The sequence below is a fragment of the Felis catus genome, chromosome C1, assembly GCF_018350175.1.
Source record: "Felis catus isolate Fca126 chromosome C1, F.catus_Fca126_mat1.0, whole genome shotgun sequence".
Taxonomy (NCBI): domain Eukaryota; kingdom Metazoa; phylum Chordata; class Mammalia; order Carnivora; family Felidae; genus Felis; species Felis catus.
In genome coordinates, this window is record NC_058375.1 from 203287481 (window position 1) to 203308557 (window position 21077).

At 58.0% G+C, this 21077-nt stretch overlaps 1 protein-coding gene across 17 annotated transcripts in view; it reads left to right on the forward strand.

The window, feature by feature from the left end:
• SPEG (striated muscle enriched protein kinase) overlaps positions 1–21077 on the forward strand; it is a 56658-nt gene that overhangs the window by 27479 nt on the left and 8102 nt on the right. For 14 of the 17 annotated variants that reach the window (XM_023259694.2, XM_023259689.2, XM_011285666.4 and 11 more), the window contains 23 exons: positions 436–611; positions 3133–3393; positions 4422–4580; positions 4687–4876; positions 4980–5203; positions 7694–7813; positions 8033–8137; positions 8740–8946; positions 9349–9472; positions 9590–9765; positions 12122–12234; positions 12679–12847; positions 13098–13194; positions 13320–13520; positions 14811–14868; positions 15447–15524; positions 15631–15809; positions 16321–16347; positions 17011–17163; positions 17348–17390; positions 18337–18405; positions 18671–20648; positions 20915–21046. In XM_023259694.2, the coding sequence (XP_023115462.1) occupies positions 436–611; positions 3133–3393; positions 4422–4580; positions 4687–4876; positions 4980–5203; positions 7694–7813; positions 8033–8137; positions 8740–8946; positions 9349–9472; positions 9590–9765; positions 12122–12234; positions 12679–12847; positions 13098–13194; positions 13320–13520; positions 14811–14868; positions 15447–15524; positions 15631–15809; positions 16321–16347; positions 17011–17163; positions 17348–17390; positions 18337–18405; positions 18671–20648; positions 20915–21046 (5039 nt within the window). Of the gene's footprint in view, positions 1–435; positions 612–1972; positions 2801–3132; positions 3394–4421; positions 4581–4686; positions 4877–4979; positions 5204–7693; positions 7814–8032; positions 8138–8739; positions 8947–9348; positions 9473–9589; positions 9766–12121; positions 12235–12678; positions 12848–13097; positions 13195–13319; positions 13521–14810; positions 14869–15446; positions 15525–15630; positions 15810–16320; positions 16348–17010; positions 17164–17347; positions 17391–18336; positions 18406–18670; positions 20649–20914; positions 21047–21077 lie in introns of those variants that run through there. The other 3 variants (XM_023259701.2, XM_023259702.2, XM_023259703.2) reach the window with 3 other exon arrangements.

Here is a 21077-nt window from a genome sequence, read left to right on the forward strand (position 1 = left end):
TTATTATTTGGATTCTAGTTTTCATCTGTAATTGATTGTCTGGTCCCCTGTGATTTTTTAACATCGTAAGTTATTTCTTAGCCCTTTTGGGAAGTGTGAAAGCTATCCGTTGGTTATAAATAATAAAAAAAATAAGACACGAAGACATTTCAGAGCTACCAAGAACTGAAGAGTGTAGTTAGGTTCCAAGGAAGGTTAAGATTCAGGTGGGCAGAGGAGTTCTGGAAGTTCCTGGGGGTGGGGGAGGATCTCAGAGTCAGGGTGAGAACTTGGCCCTGTTAACCCAGGGGTGCTCATGGTCAGTGAGACAGATCTGACAAGTGGACCAAAGACGGGGTGGGGGGTGGAGGAGCCTGCTTGGCTCTGCCTCCCCACTTCCTGGTGTAGGCAAGTCAGGACCTGGGCCCCTAGACTGAGTTCCTGTCCTTCTGACAGGCTGAGAAACCGGCAGCCGGTGCGCCCAGACCAGCGGCGCTTCGCGGAGGAGGCAGAGGGCGGGCTGTGCCGGCTGCGGATCCTGGCGGCTGAGCGGGCCGACGCTGGCTTCTACACTTGCAAAGCGGTTAATGAGTATGGAGCCCGGCAGTGTGAGGCCCGCCTGGAGGTCAGAGGTGAGTGTCTCACGCTCTCCATAAAACCCACCCTGCACGCCGGCCCTGGCCCCCCCATCCCCAGCCTCTTCCCTGCTCAGATGCCAACTTTCACACAACCTCAGTTAGAGGACGCCAGAACAGAAAGGGCCTTATAAAATCCTGTAATTTGTTGCTTATATTGCAGTTGAGTAAACTGAGGCCCAGAGAGGGGAAGTGACTTGCTCAAGGCCACCTGGCAAGTTGTTCAGTGCTTAGTCTACTATGCAGTACTGCCTTCCCTATGCTTAGTCACACCTGCTCCCTGATATTAGCCAGAGAGAGACCCTACTTCCTGCCACCAGCTGTCCTCTCCACACACTCTTCCAAGCTTTGGTCACCTTGCCGTTTCCAGGCCTCTCCCTCACAAACCCCCTCCCTGCCCCTTTGCCCTCCTACCCATCCCATTGCTGTGCAGAAGCTATTGTGGTTGGAGGTTGCAGTGGGGAGAGTCTGATAGCTGGACCCGTTCCGAGGGGCCCTTGGGGTGACTTGGGCTTGAAGCATTGCCAGGGACCCCAGGGCTGTGAGGGTGAGCAGGGCCATGGAATGTGGAGAGGCCTGGGCCCCCAGAGTTGGGGCATGAGGGCAGGGGGCCTTTCAGGCAATGGGGATAGCAGGCAGGCCTTAGCCAGGCTGCCCTTGGGGGGCTGGTGGTGTTCCTCCCGAGGGCTGGCTGTTAACCTTGCCTTCTACTCACCTTTCTCTGTGGGGAGCTCTTGACTGGGAACCCTTCCTTAGTTCTGCACTCAGCCATCATCCCTCCCTTCCTGGTAGAGGCGAGCTTCTGGATACCACCAGCCCCTGCTGGAGCTTAGACCCTAACAGTCACGGTCACCTTCGCAGGGCCCTCCCTATCTCAGTTACCTGCCCTATGCCTCTTGTTCTTGGAGCTGCCACTCCTTGGTCTCTGAATTCTTCAGCTCTCCCTGCTCCCATTCCCTGGCCTGTTCCTTCCCCTCCAGGGTCTGGCTCTGCCTTGCTTCTCTGTCTTAACCCATGTCTCAGTGCTTCTCTCTCTTTGGGATTCCTCCTGACATCCTCTGGGCTTTGGGTACCCCTGATGCCTTTTCCCTAGTTGCCCACAGCTTCTGCCCACCCAGGAACCCCAGAGAGCTCTGCAGTCTCTGCCCGGCCTCTGGCTGGCTGCCAATCCCCCCATCCCAAGGCCGATCTTGGAGGGAACTGAAAGTGGCAGCGTGCCCTGGCAGTTTTAGAGGCAGGTCTCCACGTAGAGGGGCCCTAGCCAGGTCTGCGTGGTGTGCGTGCCTGTGCGTGCGTGCGTGTGTGCGTGTGCTGCACTAACCTGCCGCTTGCTGACTGAGGTTTTTGTCTGTACACAGGCGAGTGAGCTCAGGGGGCCGACTGCGCTCCCCCCGCTACCCTCCGAGCCGCGCCCCTGTCTCAGGCACCTCTCGGACCTCGCTGTGTTTCACTGCCTCCTGCCCACAGACCCTGCCGGCCCGCCGGCCTGGACCCTGTCCCAGCTTCCCATTCCCTCCCCTCTCCACCTTATGCAGCATCCTGGGATAGCCCATGGGCCCCTAGGGATCCTTCTTCCCCAAGTGGACATATGGCTGGGCAGCCCCCACATGGACTGAGTGCCAGGAAGGGGAAGCCATGAGGGGTATCAAGACACCCCCCCCCAACTTCTCCCTGCAGGGGAGCACCCAGCGAGCGCATGTGCTACCGCTGCTACAGGCCCTGTCTGTCTCTCCGTTTGTCTGTCTGTGTGTCTGTGACAGTCAGGGAAGGATGCCTCTGAGCTGGTGTGGGGTGAGGCAGAGCGGGACAGGCCAGGGCATAGCCTCTGCAGGATGGAGGGGCCTAGGAGGGCAGGAGGCTGTTGACAAGAGGCTCATGAAGTGGGGGGCAGTGCACTGACCATTCCAGAAGTGGGTTTCAAATGGCACAACACTTTCTATTTCACAAGAGACTAAAAGCCAGAGGCCTCAGGCCCTATGCTGATGAGGAGGCCTGACCAAGTCCTGCTCTGGGCAGGTTTAGGGCTCATTTGGGGCTCCCCTTTTCACTGTCAGGGCCTGGGACGCTCTGTCTGGAAATGAGGGTGATAGCCAGGCTTGGCCAAAGAGTGAGGGCCTGCTGTAATGGGTGTGGAGGTATTTGGAAAAAGTTGTTTCTTAGCTCAAATAAAGTCCAGTTTGTACCCAGCTGGTGTGCTGTGTTTTTTTTTTTTTTTTCCGCCGCCGTCTCTGCCCCTACGTGGCCCTCTCAGTTTCCCTGCCCTTGATTCCTTCCCGCTTCCCCTGAGTCCACCTTCCCTGGCCCAGCTTGCCATCCTGAAGGCAGGCCCTGGAGTTCCTTGTTGTCCTGGCCGGGTGGGCGGGCTTTCCCTGTCTCCAAAGGAACAAAATGCATCTCTCTCTCTGTATCTGTCTGTCTCTTTGTGTGTGCGTGTGTGTGTGTGTGTGTGTGTGTGTGTCTCCCTCACCCCGTGTGTCTCTATTCCTCGCGTGCCCCCCTGTGGCCGCTTTCCCCCCAGCACATCCTGAAAGCCGGTCCTTGGCCGTGCTGGCCCCCCTGCAGGACGTGGACGTGGGGGCCGGGGAGATGGCGCTGTTTGAGTGCCTGGTGGCAGGTCCTGCTGACGTGGAGGTAGACTGGCTCTGCCGAGGCCGCCTGCTGCAGCCCGCACTGCTCAAATGCAAGATGCATTTCGATGGCCGGAAATGCAAGCTGCTGCTCACGTCTGTGCACGAGGACGACAGTGGTGTCTACACCTGCAAGCTCAGCACGGCCAAAGGTAACTGCCCGCTCAGACCCGAGGGCTGCCATGGGCACCCCAGAGCTGGTGGGAGGGGACCGGAAGTGTAGGAGCTGGGCGCAAAGTAAGATCATGCGGTACACTTGCCTCAACACGCGGAGTAGCGCCTGGCACAGAGGGCCTTCTGTGTCAGTGTCAGCTGCTGTTCCCGTAGAGAACCAGTCTGCTGAGGTGTAGCAGAACCCACCCGGACTTGGGTTCCAATTCTGGCCCTGTCACGCACTGCCACGTGACTTCAGACAAGTTACTACATCTCTCTGAGCTTTAGACTATCTGTAAAACGAGATCACGAGACTCGCTATCTTGTAGGGGAATTGGTCAGATTAATGAGATAACATGTGTAAAGAACAAAGTACAACACAAGGCTGGCAAAGGGTGGCACCTGATAAATGTCACCCATTATTATTATTAATGACATCTCTGACCTGGTCTCTGTCCTCATTGGAGGAGCAGAGATGACGCCTCACCAGCTTGTGGTAATGAGCCCCTTAGGTGACGCTGGAAGTCTTTGTAAAGCAGGAAAGGATCCGGTTGGCATAAGGGGCTGTTCTTTCCCCCAGAAGATTCCTTGTGGGCTAGCTTCACGGGGTCTGGGATGGGTGGGAGGAGTGGAGGCACAGCCCAGGCCCAGAGGACAGTTCCGAGGGGAGGTGAAAGGTGTGGGGGAGGATCGGGGTTTGGCTTCCAGGCCCCTCTCCTGGAGCTGAGCGGAGCTTCGTCCTGAGTGGGCAGGGGCGGTGACGAGGGGCTCCTGCTGCTTCCCCAACCACCGTGGCAGCCTGCCGCCCACCCTCGCCAACCTCCACCCTCCTGAGAAGGCCAGGTCTTTGGGTCTTGCCTACTACCTCATTCTGGTGTCTGGGGACCTTGCTGGGCTCTGCCCAGGCTCCAGCTCCTGGCCCAGCTCCCCTCTCCTGCCTGGCATATGAGGGCAGGACCTGTGGGTTGGGGTTCCTGGGACTCCGTGGCCTTCCCTGCCCCAGTGCTGACCTCCCCGCCGCCACTAGATGAGCTGACCTGCAGTGCCCGGCTGACGGTGCGGCCCTCATTGGCGCCCCTGTTCACTCGGCTGCTGGAGGACGTGGAGGTGCTGGAGGGCCGGGCGGCCCGCTTCGACTGCAAGATCAGCGGCACTCCGCCCCCTGCCGTTACCTGGACTCATTTTGGTATGGCCCTCCACCCTGCAGATGTTGGGCGCCTCCTGAGGGCCAGAGGGCCGGGTGGGGGGCCCCCACTGAGCCTGCTCTGCATGCCCGCCCCTCCCTCCCCCAGGCCACCAGGTGGAGGAGAGCGAGAACTTGCGGCTGCGGCAGGAAGGAGGTCTGCACTCTCTGCACATCGCTCATGTGGGCAGTGAGGACGAGGGGCTGTACGCAGTCAGCGCTACCAACGCCCACGGCCAGGCCCAGTGCTCGGCCCAGCTCTACGTGGAGGAGCCTCGGACGGCTGCCACCGGCCCCAGGTACCGCGGCACGCCCGGGGCTCCCAGGGCTGCCTCTATGTGGCCTCGGCCCGTGGTGGGAGGGGCTGCTCTGGGCATCTGGGCAGCTATGTTGTTCTTACAGCTCAAAGCTGGAGAAGATGCCCTCTATCCCCGAGGAGCCGGAGCAGGGCGAGCTGGAGCGGCTGTCTATGCCCGACTTCCTGCGGCCACTGCAGGACCTGGAGGTGGGACTGGCCAAGGAGGCCATGCTGGAGTGCCAGGTGACCGGCCTGCCCTACCCCACCATCAGCTGGTTCCACAATGGCCACCGCATCCAGAGCAGTGATGACCGGCGCATGACACAGTGTATGTGTCTACGGAGGGACCCTGGGGAGTGTCCCCTCTGGCACCCTCTGCACACACAGTACCTTCACCTTCTCCCTGCCCTTGAGCCTTCCCTTTCTAGCCTGCCCAGGGATGGGGCGCTGCCGGGGAGGGGAGTGCGCAGGCGCTAGGAGGTCATGGCCTCCTTCCTTGAGTTGCACGGCGCCACCTGCTGGATCACCGCTCTGCGCCTGGGGTGGCCCCCTTAACACTTGCTGGACAGGCCCTACAACTTGCTGCTGACCAGCTGCAGGACTGTGGGCAAGGTTACGGAACCTCTCTGTGCCTCAGTTTCCTTATCTATAAAAGCTTGTTATGAGCTTTAAATAAGTTAATACATATAAAGCACTCAGAGCGGGGCCTGGCAAATAGCCAGTGGTCAGTAAATGTTAAAAATATTATTATTGCTATTGTTTTTGTCGTTGCCATTATTATCCTTGTTCATAAAGCAGTGTTGCTCACACCTTCCTGGAGAAATTTCAGTGAAAAGGCCAGTGTGGGCAGCGTCTGCCTCCGAAAGGATGCTTGGCCAGGTTGTTAACAATACCAAATAAAGAAAAGGAGCCAGGGGAGAAATACAGAGGAACGTATCTGGGACCGTGTCCTTTCTGCCTCAGATATTTCTCTCGGCGGTATCTCATTTCCATCCTGGAAGGGATCTGAGTCTCATGGGAAAAGATTTATCTAACCCCATCAGACAGCCCACGCTGCGACCGTGATGGGTGCCTCTTACCGCTGCGACATGACAGAACTTATCTTTCTTGAGCACTTTGTGAGTGCCAGGCCCTGAGTGCTGAAGGCCTGACATCATCAAGGGCCTATAAGGCAGGTACTATTATCCCGGTTTGCAGGCAGGGAAACTGAGGCTTACAGAAGGACAGGGACTTGCCCAAAGGCAGAAAAACACCATCTGACCCTGGCACCCACCTCCTAACCAGGATGCCCCCTGTCACCTGTGCCTCACTCCCCTACCCCACTGTCCAGTGCCACCACTGTGGCTGTGACCTTTCTCCTCACAGCCCCCTCCTCAGGCTGTCTGTTCAGCCCACAGGCTTCCTGTCTCTCATTCTGCTTGACGCCCCTGGTGGGTGTCTCTTGGGATCTGAGCTGGCATCTCAGCCTCTGTCTGTATCTGGGGTCAGCAGCAGCCCTTGGTCTCTCTTCCTTTATAAATAGTGTCAGCAGAGATAAATGAATGGGTGAGTGTTTCACGTGGCGATAACCACTAAGAGAGGGGAGGGGTGTTTGGGGATGGCCTTGATGGGAAGGAGGACAGTGCAGGCCTCTTCCCCTTCACACCCCCGCCTGAGATGGCCTCCTTATCATCATTCAGGGATCACAGTGTAGAAAAGGAGGATCAGAATCAGAGGGAAGCAACTTCAAGCCATGGTTCCATCACTCATTAGCTGGGTCACCTTGGACAAGTCCATTAATGTCTCTGATCTCATTGGTAAAATGAGGATCATCTTGCAGGGTTGTTGAAAGGATTATGGAAAAAAGTGCATGTCAAGTAGCTGGCATAGACTGGGCACAGAACAGACAACTCTTATTATAATTTATAATCTAACATCTTTGGCACTTACTATGTGTAAGGCGTCGGGTACTGGGCCTGACAGGACAAGTTAGCCCTGTCTTTAAGGAGCCACGACACATGTAAGTAAAGAGGAAGAATTATCCACAGTAGTGCGGGCCTGGTGCCGGGTACCCTGGGGAGGGAGTCAGGGGTGGGGGTACAGAGAAGGCTTCCCAGGCTGGCATTCACTTGATCTGTGTCTTGAAGGAGAAGGCCTTAAGTAAGGGAAGAGTATTCCAGAAGGGAGGAATTTCGTGAGCAAAAACCTGGAGATGGAACTCCTGGGGCTTGTTCAGGGACCTGATGGCTTGTCAGGGTTGGAGGAAGAGAGGGAGACATGGCCGGGTGGGTGTTTGGGCTGAGGGCTTTGGATGCTAGTAGGTACGTCGAGTGCGGTAGGTGCCGTCAAGGTTTCCAGGTCGGGAGGTAGCATGCAATGCCATTGGCAGAGTGTGGACTGTGCCAGTGGAGGGCTTTTTTGGGTGCCGTGCTGCAGACGGGACCGGCAGTGGCCATGCGGGATGAAGAGGGGACTGAGGGAGGGGCCTTAGGAATGAAACCTGTCAGCACTTTGATGCCCAGGTGTGACCACCAGAGGTGCAGAAATGAAGGGTAGTTAGCGGGGTAGGAACTCACAGAGGGTGAATCAGTGTGGGAGAAAGATGAGAAGTCACTGGAGGGACAGCCAAGAGGGGCTAGGGCCGCAGGTGTAGGCTTGGCAGCCTGGACTTCGGGTTTGCTGCAGGGTGGACATGCTTCTTGCTGTCCGCCCCCCTCTTGCCCCCTCGCTGCTCCCTCAGCGGGTGAGGGTAAAGGGCCAGGCCTGTGATGGCATGGGTCCAGCCCTCCAAACCTCCTCACTCAGGCTCGGTGTCATTGTCTCCCTGCCCACCCCCCAGACAGGGATGTCCACCGCTTGGTGTTCCCTGCTGTGGGACCTCAACATGCCGGCGTCTACAAGAGTGTCATCGCCAACAAGCTGGGCAAAGCTGCGTGCTATGCCCACCTCTATGTCACAGGTAAGGCAGGCACTTTCTCGGTCAGCTGGCTTCTGCCTACACAGAGACCTAGGTGAGGGAGGGGCCTCCCTTCCCCTTATACCCTGTGGAGCCACTTGGCCTTGCCCTTGGCCCTGTGGCTGTGCCTCTGGTCTCCATCCCACTGTCCTGAGGCTTGGTGATCCTGCGGAGCCATTGGGCCCTAAAAGACCCAGCAGACCTCTGACCTCTGGCTTTCAGATGTGGTTCCAGGCCCCCCAGATGGCGCCCCGCAGGTGGTGGCTGTGACTGGGAAGATGATCACGCTCACATGGAACCCCCCCAGGAGTCTGGACATGGCTATTGGTGGGTCAGGCTGCACAGGGCTGTGGGGTGGGGATGGAATGTGGGCAGGGACACCCAGGCAGGGGCACCCAGGGAGCCAGGATGGGGAGGCAGGACCCAGAGAGGTGTACCAGTGGAGGGTAGGACAGAGCAGGGGACTCGGAACATGGCCAGGAGCTGCTATGCCTGTCTCCTCTCCAAGGTGGATAAAGCCCTGGGTCCGCATCAGGGGAGGCCACAAAGGGGCTTTCACATTCCCTTTCTCAGAGGGACTGGGTGTTTGGGTCATGATCCTGGGAATACCCTCCCCTTCCCTCTGCATATGACTTCTCCCTGCTCTGTACCTCAGTTTCTCCATCTCAGGTTGTAGCAAGAAATTGGGATATGAGTTAAACTCCCTCCATGCCTACAACTGGACCCCATGCCTGGCACCTGGTTGGCCCTGAGCATGGCTGGCCAGGTTGGAAAGAGCAGATGGGAGGTAGGCAGAAGCAACAGGAGAAACTGAGGCAGGTCCTTAGAGCAGACTAATGATGAGTTTCTGGGTCCTGAGCCAGCTGAATGGGGGGGGGGACAGGGGGTGTCCCAGTAATGCCCACCTCTAGCAGCTACTTCCCCACTAGACCCAGACGCCCTGACCTACACCGTGCAGCACCAGGTTCTGGGCTCAGACCAGTGGACAGTGCTGGCCACGGGCCTGCGGGAGCCCGGGTGGGCAGCCATGGGGCTGCGTAAGGGGGTCCAGCACATCTTCCGGGTCCTCAGCACCACCATCAAGAGCAGCAGCAAGCCCTCACCCCCCTCTGAGCCTGTGCAGCTGCTGGAGCACGGTGAGCATGGGTACTTCTATGGGGGTGGGGGTGGTTGGGGCTGCTGGGCCAGGGAACTGGGTCTTCGTGGTGGAGGCTCAAGGGCTGATCTAGACATTCTAGCTATGGTGGGAATAGCATGGCTGGGGGCAACCTTGACCAGTCCGAGCACGTTTTCCTCCTGAAAGCTGCATGCACAGTGGGCAAGGCTGAGGCTCTGGAGTCAGACAAGCTCGGGGCAAAGTCCCCGCTCTGCTACTTCCTGGCTATGCGCCCTAGACAGATAGCTGAACCTCTCTGAACCTCAGCTTCCTCATCTGTAAACACGGAGCTCCCATGGTGGTTGGCGGGTGGTTAAGAGCATACAGGACACTAAGGACCTGGTATTAAGCCCAGCACCAGCTCGTGCTCTTCTCTGTCCAGGCCCACCACTCGAGGAGGCGCCTGCTGTGTTGGACAAGCCGGACATCGTGTATGTGGTGGAGGGACAGCCCACCAGTGTCACGGTCACCTTCAACCATGTGGAGGCCCAGGTCGTCTGGAGAAGGTGGGGCCCTGCCTTGCATGCCTCATTCCCCACATGTGGCCGTCCAGCTCTGGCCGTCCTGGCCTGACCCCCACCCTGTGCCCGGATGCTGGGTGACCTCCCTGTCGTGTCTCTTAGCTGCCGAGGGGCTCTCCTAGAGGCACGGGCAGGTGTGTACGAGCTGAGCCAGCCGGATGATGACCAGTACTGTCTTCGCATCTGCCGGGTGAGCCGCCGAGACGTGGGGCCCCTCACCTGCACTGCCCGCAACCGCCACGGCACACAGGCCTGCTCGGTCACCCTGGAGCTGGCAGGTGGGTGACAGGATGCTTCCTTCCCTCTCCTCCCTGTCAGGCCCACGGTCCTTGCCTTATGCCCCCGGGTGCATACACCCTCCTGTCAGGCCTGGCCATCTAATGGCTGTAATAATACCAATGCTAGCAGAAATAACAGTGATAGTACGAATAAGATATTTATTGAGCACCTAGTATGTGCCAGGCTCAGTGCCAAATACCTTCCGTGTATCACCTCATAGAATATTTACGTTAGCCCTGTGATATGGGACTGGTTATTATCCTTATTTGACAGATGGGAAAACTGAGGCTTGGAGAGTATGCTAAGTAACAGGCCCAAGGTCACACAAGTTGATAAGGACAGGAGCTGGGATTCAAGCCTGGATGCCCAACGCCAGGGCCAACTCCTGGCTCCCGTGTTAAACACAACAGGAAATAGCACCTCAACTGTAACAAGTGTAAGGGGACCAAGTTTAATTTCAAAAAGAAAAAAGCCCAAGCGAGCACATTTGATTAGCAGACTCTCAGCTCTGGGGACCCTGGCTGCCCTTTTGCACTGGTCTATTTGACAGACCCTGCCAGCCTTTGCAGTGAGGACCCTTTTTATAATTTCTCCTTTAAAGATGTAGGCTCTCAACCGGTGGCATGCGTTAAGTAGTAATTGTCTTGTTTTCCGGTTTGTTAATTAACTCTAGGCATATGTACCCGCCACTCAGAACTTCAGATCAGCATGAGCTAAACAGTGTTACCTGCTGAGTAGATACAATTCCAACCAAAGGCAAAGAAAGTGACATTTTAGTTAGCACAGGCAATCATATCTGGATAAATGTACATTTGCTGGTGCTTTTAAAAAATTGTTCAAGTTCACTTGAAACCTTCCAGTCCTTTGACCTTCACGGAGTAACCCCCCCACCACCTCTGGACGAGAAACCAGACTCCCCGAGGGGTGGGAAGGGATCTTGAGCGTGGAAGAGAAGTGGCCGTAGGGTGTGTGAGGAAGAGGTGAGGGAGCCCTGCTGGCGCTGATATGGATGGGGGGTGGGCACCGTGATCGGTGGCTGGGTCCCTGTCTCCCTTTTGTGTGTTTCCTCCCTTGCCCAGCTTCTCCACCCGCCCCCCCCACCCCCGACACTTCCTACTCAGCTGCCAATTTGGTCCTTGAGCGTACCATCTATAGGACTCATTTTTCTTCCCAGATAGGGGAAGAGCCTTAGGGTTTGGGAAGCCCTGGCCACTGAGAGCCCTGCAGCCCAGCCAGGCTGGGACAGTGACTGAGAGAGAGAGAGAGACACTGTATTCCAGTTAGCCGGGACTAGAACAGGCCTGGGGCTTGGATCTTCATGCCCCTCCCACTGTGCCCACCACCCCCCAGCCCCCAGGCAGGGCAAGTGGAATTGCCTCCTTCCTCCATATCTGCCCCACGGTAGGGTCTTCTTCACTCCCAGGGTACCCCCCTTTTATCTCTACAAAGTCAGACTGGGTGCCTGTGATGGGTGGTGGTCCCTGCCCCGTGCCCCTGTTCTTCCCTCAGGGCCTGCTCGCTCACTCCCACTCCTCTTAAAGCTGAGACCCTCAAACATGCTCAGGAGGTGGGGCACTGGGAAGTCACAGGTTCCTCTGTGAAGCACGCTAGAATAGGTATTTAATTCCATTCCGAGAATTAGAAGCCACTCTGCCAGGAAATAACATGACCGCATGATATGCGTAGAGAATGAAATCACTGTCACATGTGGGAGAGCAAAACTGAGGATTGGTATCTGTTTGTTCATCTTGTCATCTCCCAGATGGCAAAAGGCCCCTTTAAACATTTAAACAAGATTCAGAGAGAAAACGTCAAGATACGGGCAATGCCATCCGCGAATTTAATTCAGGGTCACAGCCTGAGCTGCCTTCCGGGGCCCAGGACAGTAAAGCCCGAGGTAGGGCTGTGCAGAAGGGCGGTCACCCACAGGGGGCAGCATCGAGCCACTGCACCAGCCCATTAATGCAGTGAGGGAAGAGGCTCACTCAGCATGGCCAATCCTGATTTTTTCAAGAGAGGCAGGAAATCCAGATTTCTTTTGTGTGTCAAAATCTCCTAGTTTCAGAGCTGGCAAATGAACACTGAGGGTCCAGCAAAGCAAGGCTGCACCCTCTGGCTTAGGTTTTCTGGGATTTGGAGAACATCACATATGGATTTGCAGGCAAGGAACTCTGGTGTTCCCAGGGGCCGAGTTTGAGACCCCGGTGGGTGGGGTGCTGGGGTGTAGGGGCTTCTGGTGTTCTGCCTGAGCCTGTCGCTGAGGGAGGGAGGGCTTGGAGAGGGACTGAAAAGGCACGCCCTTGTGACCTCAGTGTTGTCACCTTCCCTTCCTCACCCCACCCCTGTGTATTTCAGAGGCCCCTCGATTTGAGTCCATCATGGAGGACGTGGAGGTCGGCGCTGGGGAAACCGCACGCTTTGCCGTAGTGGTTGAGGGGAAACCACTGCCAGACATCATGTGGTACAAGGTCAGAGGGTGACAAAGGCCTCAGGGAGTCCTAGCCTGGGGCTGGCTGGGAGCCTGAGGGTCAGGGAGGAGGGATTTCTGGACAGGAGGGGTCTTGGCAACCTTAGGAGGAGGGGAGCCTGGACAGAGAAGAACAAAGGTGCTGCCAGAGGTGTGGCTAGGAGAAGAAAATGGGACCCAGGGTGCCGTGTGACAATCGTGGGTGTTTCAGGAACCAGGAGACTAACTGGGTGGTGCAGGGCTATTACTGGGAAATAAAGTGGAGCCAGTTTCGGGTGCTGAAGGGAGCAAGGCCCCTGGGGCAGCGATAATATCGAGCCGTGGGGTAGGAGTGTTCCTGGCCCTTGAGGTAGGACTGAGACTGGGTCTCAGTCATGGAGATAAAGGTGGGTCCCAGGTAGAGGTAAAGCCAGGCCTGGGCTGGAGGTGACGGCCAACTCTGCAGGACGAGGTGCTGCTGACCGAGAGTAGCCATGTGAGCTTCGTGTATGAAGAGAGCGAGTGCTCCCTGGTGGTGCTCAGCACAGGGACCCAGGATGGAGGCGTCTATACCTGCACTGCACGGAACCTGGCTGGCGAAGTCTCCTGCAAAGCAGAGTTGGCTGTGCGTTCAGGTGGGCTGGAGTGCGAAGGGAGAAAGGCAGAATGCTTGTTCTCGGGAATGCCATGTGAGCCCCCAGCCAGGAACCACTCACCAGGCCCTTCCCTCTTAAACCACCACTATCTTCCAGCGCCGGCACCCCACGCCGGGCCCCCAACATTCCTGGTCCTCTTTTGTCTCCTTCATCTGCCTTGCCTGACCCGGTCTCTGCCCTCGTTACTCTCTTGCCTTCCCCCACCTAACACCAGGCATCTCTTCCCCAGCCCAGACAGCCATGGAAGTAGAGGGGGCCGGGGAGGCCGAGGAACAGCGAGGAAGGAGACTCAGCGACTTCTATGACATCCATCAAGAGATCGGCAGGTGTGGGGCCGGGAGAGAGTGCCGAGCCTGGGAGCCGAGGGCGCCTGGGTCTGAGGCTAGGAGGCCTTGGAGAGCCAGGGCTACCTCGATGACGGAGCCCCTCACCTCCCTGTGTCGTCACCCAGGGGTGCCTTCTCCTACCTGCGGCGCGTGGTGGAGCGAAGCTCCGGCCTGGAGTTTGCAGCCAAGTTCATCCCCAGCCAGGCCAAGCCAAAGGCATCAGCATGGCGGGAAGCCCGGCTGCTGGCCCGGCTCCAGCACGACTGCGTCCTCTACTTCCATGAGGCCTTTGAGAGGCGTCGGGGACTGGTCATTGTCACCGAGCTGTATCCTGGGATAGGCTGGGCGGGTAGGGGACACATGGCCAATTAGCAGCATGTTTTATACTTTACAAAGTGGTCCCATTGACCTTTAGGAGGTGCTGACCACCTATTAGGAAATGTTCCCATCGATGATTGGGAGTTCTGAAGACATCTTGTCAGAACTTTACAGAGTAGAGTCTGGAGACTTCTGCAAAAAAACAGCACTTTTTAGCTCCCCCACCCCTGTCTTTTTAATTTTTTTTTAAATGTTTATTCTTGAGAGAGAGACAGAGACAGAGATAGAGGACGAGCGGGGGAGGGGCAGAGAGAGAGAGAGGGGCACAGGATCTGAAGCAGGCTCCAGGCTGTGAGCTGTCAGCACACAGCCTGATGCGGGGCTTGAACTCTTGAACTGTGAGATCATGACCTGTGCTGAAGTCAGACTCTCAACCATCCAAGCCACCCAGGCACCCCTTTTAGCTTAAACTTACATAGCATTTAGTGGGTGCCTGGCAGTGCTCCTAAGTTTTGCCAATGTTAACCTATTTAATCCTCGTGTATACCTATGTCATGGAATTTTCTTATCCCCATTTTACAGATGATAATACTGAAGTACAGAGAGATTAAGTAACTCATCCAAGGTCACATGGCTAACAAAAGGCGTGTACACGAAATACAGTACAATATATCCAAACTTTCGAAGTGACCCCATTTCAGATGAGCATCAGGACTGGTTTTATTTGAAAGGTTGTTTTCATGAAGAACAGATTTTGCCCTTCCGTGAGAGCTCTGTTTAAACAGAGGCACACTGTGATAAGGTGGTCAGCTTGTCTCTCCCATTAGCTGGGTGACCATATCCTTCACACCAGCCTTCCAGTCTGCACTTTAAGAGCCCAAACCTCAGAAAAATGACCATTTGTTAAATGTCACAGGTCATTCTCAAAAAGAGGCGAGAAGTTCCATCCATGGTCCACAAAATTCTGCTCTAACTTGGCCTTTTTAAATAGGTAACGAAAGGGTATGAGTGAAGATGTCATCCCCATTCTCCACCCGAGGGAACCTAGGCTCAGGGAGGTTGGGTGACTTGCCTGAGACCCCACAGCAAATGAGAGTTCAAGTAGGGTGGTCCCATCTATGCACCCAGATGATAGGGAAAGGGTGGAAACACAGAACTGGTATTACATATGTTTTAAGGGGAAGGAGAACTCTGTGCAGAGCCGGGATCTGACTTGAGCTCTAGGGGTAGAGGGCACTGCCCGGGGAGGGCCCAGGAGTTGGCCCTGCTGTCACTGTTCTCCTTGATCTGGGACATAGATGCACAGAGGAGCTGCTGGAGCGAATGGCCAGGAAACCCACCGTGTGTGAGTCTGAGGTGAGGGCAGTGGGTGGTAGGGGTCAGGTTGGGCACCCGTGGTTACCCACCTGAGCTCTGAGAATTGAGGGGTGGGTCCTGGGCATGCCGTCCATGCCCATGAATAGGCCAGGGGTGGTGGTGGAGAGGACTGTTAGGCAGGCAGGACCAGACTTCCCATGCTGGGACTTGCACAGTCCTCTGTAAATCTCAGTAGGCCCACTGGCCCCTACCTGTGTTGTTTCCCAGTCTTCCCCCCATAAACATTCCTCAGATATTTCTCTCGGGAGGCACCCCACCTCGACTCTATTTAGTCTCACTGCTGTCCCGCCATGGAGGGCTGTACAAATTGTACATTGCACAGTTCTACTTAATGTAAATGGCTCCCTCCTATATTTGTGCTGTGCCCAACCTATACAGTTGTACTTGGAGGCCCCAGATCTCAGAAACCCCAAACCTATGTTTCAGCTACCTCTACCAGCCGGCCATCTGAAGGCCACTTCTCGGGCATGGCCTGATCTCTTGCCACAGCTCTGGTGGTGAGCAAACCTAGTACCCCACCCTTGCCCCCACGGACTCTGGGCCTCCTGTTTCCACAGATCCGGGCCTACATGCAACAAGTGCTCGAGGGAATATGCTACCTGCACCAGAACCATGTGCTGCACTTGGATGTCAAGGTGAGGTGCAGGCGGGGGTGGGGAGCAGGCAGCCCCCGTGGGAGGCAGGCAGTGGGGCATCCCCCCCTCTTCACTCAGCTCCCATGCCTTCCCTTGTGTTCTGCAGCCCGAGAATCTGATGGTGTGGGATGGCGCAGAGGGTGAGGAGCAGGTGAGGATCTGTGACTTTGGGAATGCCCAGGAGCTGACTCCGGGAGAGCCCCAGTACTGCCAATACGGCACACCTGAGTTCGTGGCACCTGAGATTGTCAATCAGACCCCCGTGTCTGGAGTCACCGACATCTGGTAATGCTGGCATACTGGGCCACGGGTGGGCCAGGGCCTCTTCCCTCAGTGCCGTGCTGGGGTCTTGCTCGCTGGCAGAGAGGAACTTCACTAAGCCCAGATTCCTCCTCTGACAGTAGGTCTATTGACCATGTTTCTACCTGCCCCTCATCAGTCAGAGTTGACCCAGTCACTCAAGGCCTTAGCCCTCCCTGTCCATCCTTGGCTCCTGATCTCCCCTAGGTGCGGGGACTTCCCCCTCTGTGGCCATCTTGCCTCCCCGCAGTGAGGGAGGGCAGCTCTTTGGCTCCCAGACTCCTCTGTGCTTCCTGGGCTGGCCCTGCCATGACCCTTGACTCCTCCAGGGACCTTGAGACCTCTGGGTTGAGAGGCCTCCTGGAAGGAGGCATCCCTGTGCCCATTTGTCCTAGTGAGGACGCTCCTCACTAGATTAGCGGTAGCAGAAAACCGCTCACTGCTAGTGGGAGGCGGGCTGTCCACTTACCCCTCGATTACTCTCTTTTCCCCACAGGCCTGTGGGCGTTGTTGCCTTCCTCTGGTAAGGACCCCTCTACACCCAGTTTCCAATGGTCTCCTAGCAGGCCCACCCCTAACATTTGCAGAGCCTGGGGCAGGAGGGCAGTTTAGGGCCTGCAGCCCACCCCTTCTCTTTCTCCCCCCTGCACTGTCAGGGGCCTCACGTGCATGAATGTGGATGCCTGGGGCTGCGAGTCTAAGCTCTGTCTGCCACCACGCTCCTCCGTGAAGGGCGGTCATGCTAGCAGCATGCTTGGGAGGCTGGACAGAGAGAGGCCCGTGCAGGCTCAGTCCCATCTAGGCAGGGTATTATAAGGCCCTGAGTGTTCAGAACAGGCACTAGAAGAAAGAGGCTCAGGCTCAGGGCGGCATATCCCCTGGGCACAGACTCTTCACCTCAGGAACAGGCCGTGGCTGGAGGAGGGACAAAATAGGTCCTCCAAAGCATGGGTGCAGGGCCCAGCTGGGTGCTCAGGTCTCAAAGCAGTACTGCCTCCTCACCTATTTGGCAGTGGGGGGTGGCGGCAGGACAGGCAAGAGTCTGAAAGACTCCCCTCTGTTCAGATTCACCCTGCCTCTGCCTTCCCCAGAGCCCCAGGGCCTCCACCTGTCCCCATCCCTCATAGTCTCTGCCTCAGCCCAGGGCCCCACCCACCTCTCATGCTGGCCCTCTCTGCCTCTGCAGTCTGACGGGAATCTCCCCATTTGTTGGGGAAAACGATCGGACGACATTGATGAACATTCGAAACTACAACGTGGCCTTCGAGGAGACCACATTTCTGAGCCTGAGCAGGGAGGCCCGGGGCTTCCTCATCAAAGTGCTGGTGCGGGACCGGCTGTGAGTACAGGGTCCTGAGGAGCCCCCCACCCCTCAGAGTCCCCTCATGCCGCCCCCCACTCCTGACCCAGCCTCTGCCCTTAGATGTTCAGTCTCTCAACTCCTTACAGGCCCTGTTTGCCCATGTGTTGACTGGCTCTCTGAATGGGTGATGGAGCCCTTCTTAACCTTCATTCCTTTACAGGAGGCCTACCGCAGAGGAGACCCTAGAACATCCTTGGTTCAAAGTGAGTCTCTTGCAAAGTTGTGGTAGAAGAGGTGGGGGGAGAGAACATTATTAACAGCTCCATTTATTGAGTACCTACTGTGTGCAGTATAGTCTGCGAGAGGCAATTTATAACCATATGGTCTGTTAGCCTCACAATAGCTCTGCATGGAAAGACATTATTACTCCTGTTTTGCTAATAAGCAAAGTCATCAGGGTTTTCCCTGGCTCTCAAGACCAGCCCTGGTCCTCCTCACTCCTGTGTGTCTGCCTCTATCCTGCACTGCGGTTGGTGGGTGGCCCGGCTAGACCGGTCTCTTGGTTTTGAGCTCTGTGTGGCCAGAACTCTCACTCATTCATCTTCAAACCCCAGCACCACAGGGCAGAGGGGTGGAGTTCAGCATATGACCCAGAAAGAGTGACTGAATAAACCATCCATTGAGTGTTATGCTGGGTCAACTGAAGGTTGAGGTCATTCTGGTATCCGTCCTTGGATTATGAGCCTTGTCTCTCAGATCATAAATGAGCTCTTTTCAGACACCTGGGTGGGAGACTGAGGGAAATATCTGTCTCCGTCTGGCCCACCAAAGCTCCAGATGTCTGGGACGCCGGCTCTGCGTGAGACAGGTGGTGAGCTGGGGAGTGGAGCCCAGGCCAGGGGCCCAAGTGCAGGCTCCTGAGGGCAGCCAATGTGCCAAGACAGTGTAAGAGCCCTGGCGTAAGCCTCAAACCACACGAAGAGCCACTGACTTTCTGCCCTTCCACTTAGGTTCAGGGATTTTGTCATTCGTAGGCACCTTGGCTGTGGGAGTCATGACAGATCTAAGGGGAAGGGACCCCTAGGAACCCAGACTCAATGCTGCCCAGTCCACTGTCCCCTGCTGTGGAGTTTGTCTCTCTGTTGCCAAACCTTGAAGGTCTAGGTTGACAGAGGACTTTTCCTCAGGCCCTCTTTCCTGGGTTTGCAGACACAGGCCAAGGGCGCAGAGGTGAGCACGGATCACTTAAAGCTGTTCCTCTCCAGGCGGAGGTGGCAGGTGAGTTTGCCTGGGCCCTCCCTCTGTGCCTTCCACCTTTTCGCTCCAGTTTTTCTCTTGAACCCTGCCTTTTTTCTATCACGTGCCCTCGCTCCCCACTCATCTGTCTTCATCTACTTTTTATTCTCTCAACCCCCAGTTTCACTCCCATTCCCCAACCCTCCGCCTGCCTGGGGTCTTCTCCCCTGGGGCTGAGGTGGGCTTGAGTGGGTCAGTCTGGCCTCATGGGTCCCTCTCAGGTCTGACTCTAGTACCTTGTCTCCAGCGCTCCCAGATCAGCTACAAGTGCCACCTGGTGCTGCGCCCCATCCCTGAGCTGCTGCGGGCACCCCCAGAGCGGGTGTGGGTAGCCATACCCAGAAGACCACCCCCCAGTGGGGGGCTCTCATCTTCCTCTGACTCTGAGGAGGAAGAGCTGGAGGAGCTGCCCTCAGTGCCCCGGCCACTGCAGCCTGAGTTCTCGGGTTCCCGGGTGTCCCTCACCGACATTCCCACTGAGGATGAGGCCCTGGGCGCCCCAGAGGCTGGCACGGCCACCCCCATGGACTGGCAGGAGGAAGGAAGGGCCCCCTCTCAGGACCAGGAGGCCCCCAGCCCTCAGGCCCTCCCCTCCCCAGGCCAGGAGCCCCAAGCTGGGTCCAGCCCCCAGCGGAGAGAGCTCCGGAGGGGCACCTCTGCTGAGAGTGCCCTGCCCCGGGCCGGGCCGAGGGAGCCGGGCCGGGGCCTGCACAAGGCAGCCTCTGTGGAGCTGCCGCAGCGCCGAAGCCCCAGCCCGGGCGCCACCCGCCTGACCCGGGGAGGCCTGGGTGAGGGTGAGTATGCCCAGAGGCTGCAGGCCCTGCGCCAGCGGCTGTTGCGGGGAGGCCCTGAGGATGGCAAGGTCAGTGGCCTCAGGGGCCCCCTGCTAGAGAGCCTGGGGGACCGTGCCCGGGATCCCCGGCTGGCACGGGCTGCCTCCAGCGAGGCAGCCCCTCGACACCAGCCCCCACCTGAGACCCGGGGCCTGCAGAAGAGCAGCAGCTTCTCACAGGGAGAGGCGGAGCCCCGGGGCAGGCACCGCCGTGCTGGGGCGCCCCTCGAGATCCCCGTGGCCAGGCTTGGGGCCCGCAGGCTACAGGAGTCTCCCTCCTTGTCTGCCCTCAGTGAGGCCCAACCACCCAGCCCTGCGAGGCCCAGCGCCCCCAAATCCAGTGTCCCCAAGTCTTTGAAACCTCCTACCACCACACCCAGTGATGCCCCGCAGCCCTTGGCACCCCAGCCTGCCCAAGAGAAGGCCCCAGAGTCCACGCTGGAGCCGGTCCCAGCCCCCAAGCCCACACAGCCCTCTGTGACTCCGCAAACCCCAGTGGCCCCCCTCACACCTTATGCCCAGATCATGCAGTCCCTCCAGCTGTCAGGTCACACGACGACGGGCCCCCTGCAGAGCCCTGGGGCATCTCCATCAGAGCCCAGACCCCACCCTGCTGTGTTTGCCCGGGTGGCCTCCCCACCTCCGGGAGCCGCCGAGAAGCGCGTGCCTTCAGCCGGGGCGCCCCCAGTGCTAGCCGAGAAAGCCCGGGTGCCCACAGTGCCCCGCAGGCCAGGTAGCAGTCTGAGTAGCAGCATCGAGAACCTAGAGTCAGAGGCTGTATTCGAGGCCAAGTTCAAGCGCAGCCGTGAGTCGCCCCTGTCGCGGGGGCTGCGATTGCTGAGCCGCTCGCGCTCAGAGGAACGCGGCCCCTTTCGCGGGGCCCAGGAGGAGGACGGCATGTACCGGCCCAGCCCGGCAGGAACGCCACTGGAGCTGGTGCGACGGCCGGAGCGTTCCCGCTCCGTGCAAGACCTCAGGGCGGTCGGGGAGCCGGGCCTCGTCCGCCGCCTCTCGCTGTCGCTGTCCCAGCGTCTGCGGCGGACCCCGCCCGCGCAGCGCCACCCAGCCTGGGAGGCCCGCGGTGGGGACGGGGAGAGCTCGGAGGGCGGCAGCTCGGCGCGGGGCTCCCCGGTGCTGGCCGTGCGCAGGAGGCTCAGCTCCACGCTCGAGCGGCTGTCCAGCCGGTTGCAGCGCAGCGGCAGCAGCGAGGACTCAGGGGGCGCATCGGGTCGCAGCACGCCGCTGTTTGGACGGCTGCGCAGGGCCACGTCGGAGAGCGAGAGTCTGCGGCGCCTCGGCCTCGCACACAACCAGCTGGCGGCCCAGGCCGGCGCCAGCACACCTTCCGCAGAGTCCCTGGGCTCCGAGGCCAGCGCTGCGTCCGGCTCCTCGGGTGAGGGACAGGGGCAGAGTGGCCGGTAAATGTGTGAACACGTGCGGGTGGGGGGTGGGGTGGAGCTGCGATGACAGGTGCAGAGCCCGGAAGAGGGAAGCTCTGGGAGGAGGAGCTGGAGGTCCTGGAGAGGGGGCTGAGGCTGGTTTGGGAGCAAGCTGCGGTGGGGGCTAGAAGTTCTCTACTTCCCTGGGCTGAGGGCCTCAGGGAGGTGGGAGCTTTCTGGCACTGGTTGGGCCAGGGCTTATGGGCCTGGGTCTTCACAGCTCCTGGGGAAAGCCGGAGGCGGCTTCGCTGGGGCTTCTCTCGGCTGCGAAAGGACAAGGGGTTATCACAGCCAAACCTCTCTGCCAGTGCCCAGGAGGATTTGGGTCACCAGTATGTGCGCAGTGAATCAGGTAATAGAGGCCTGCTGGGTGAGCAGCCCCC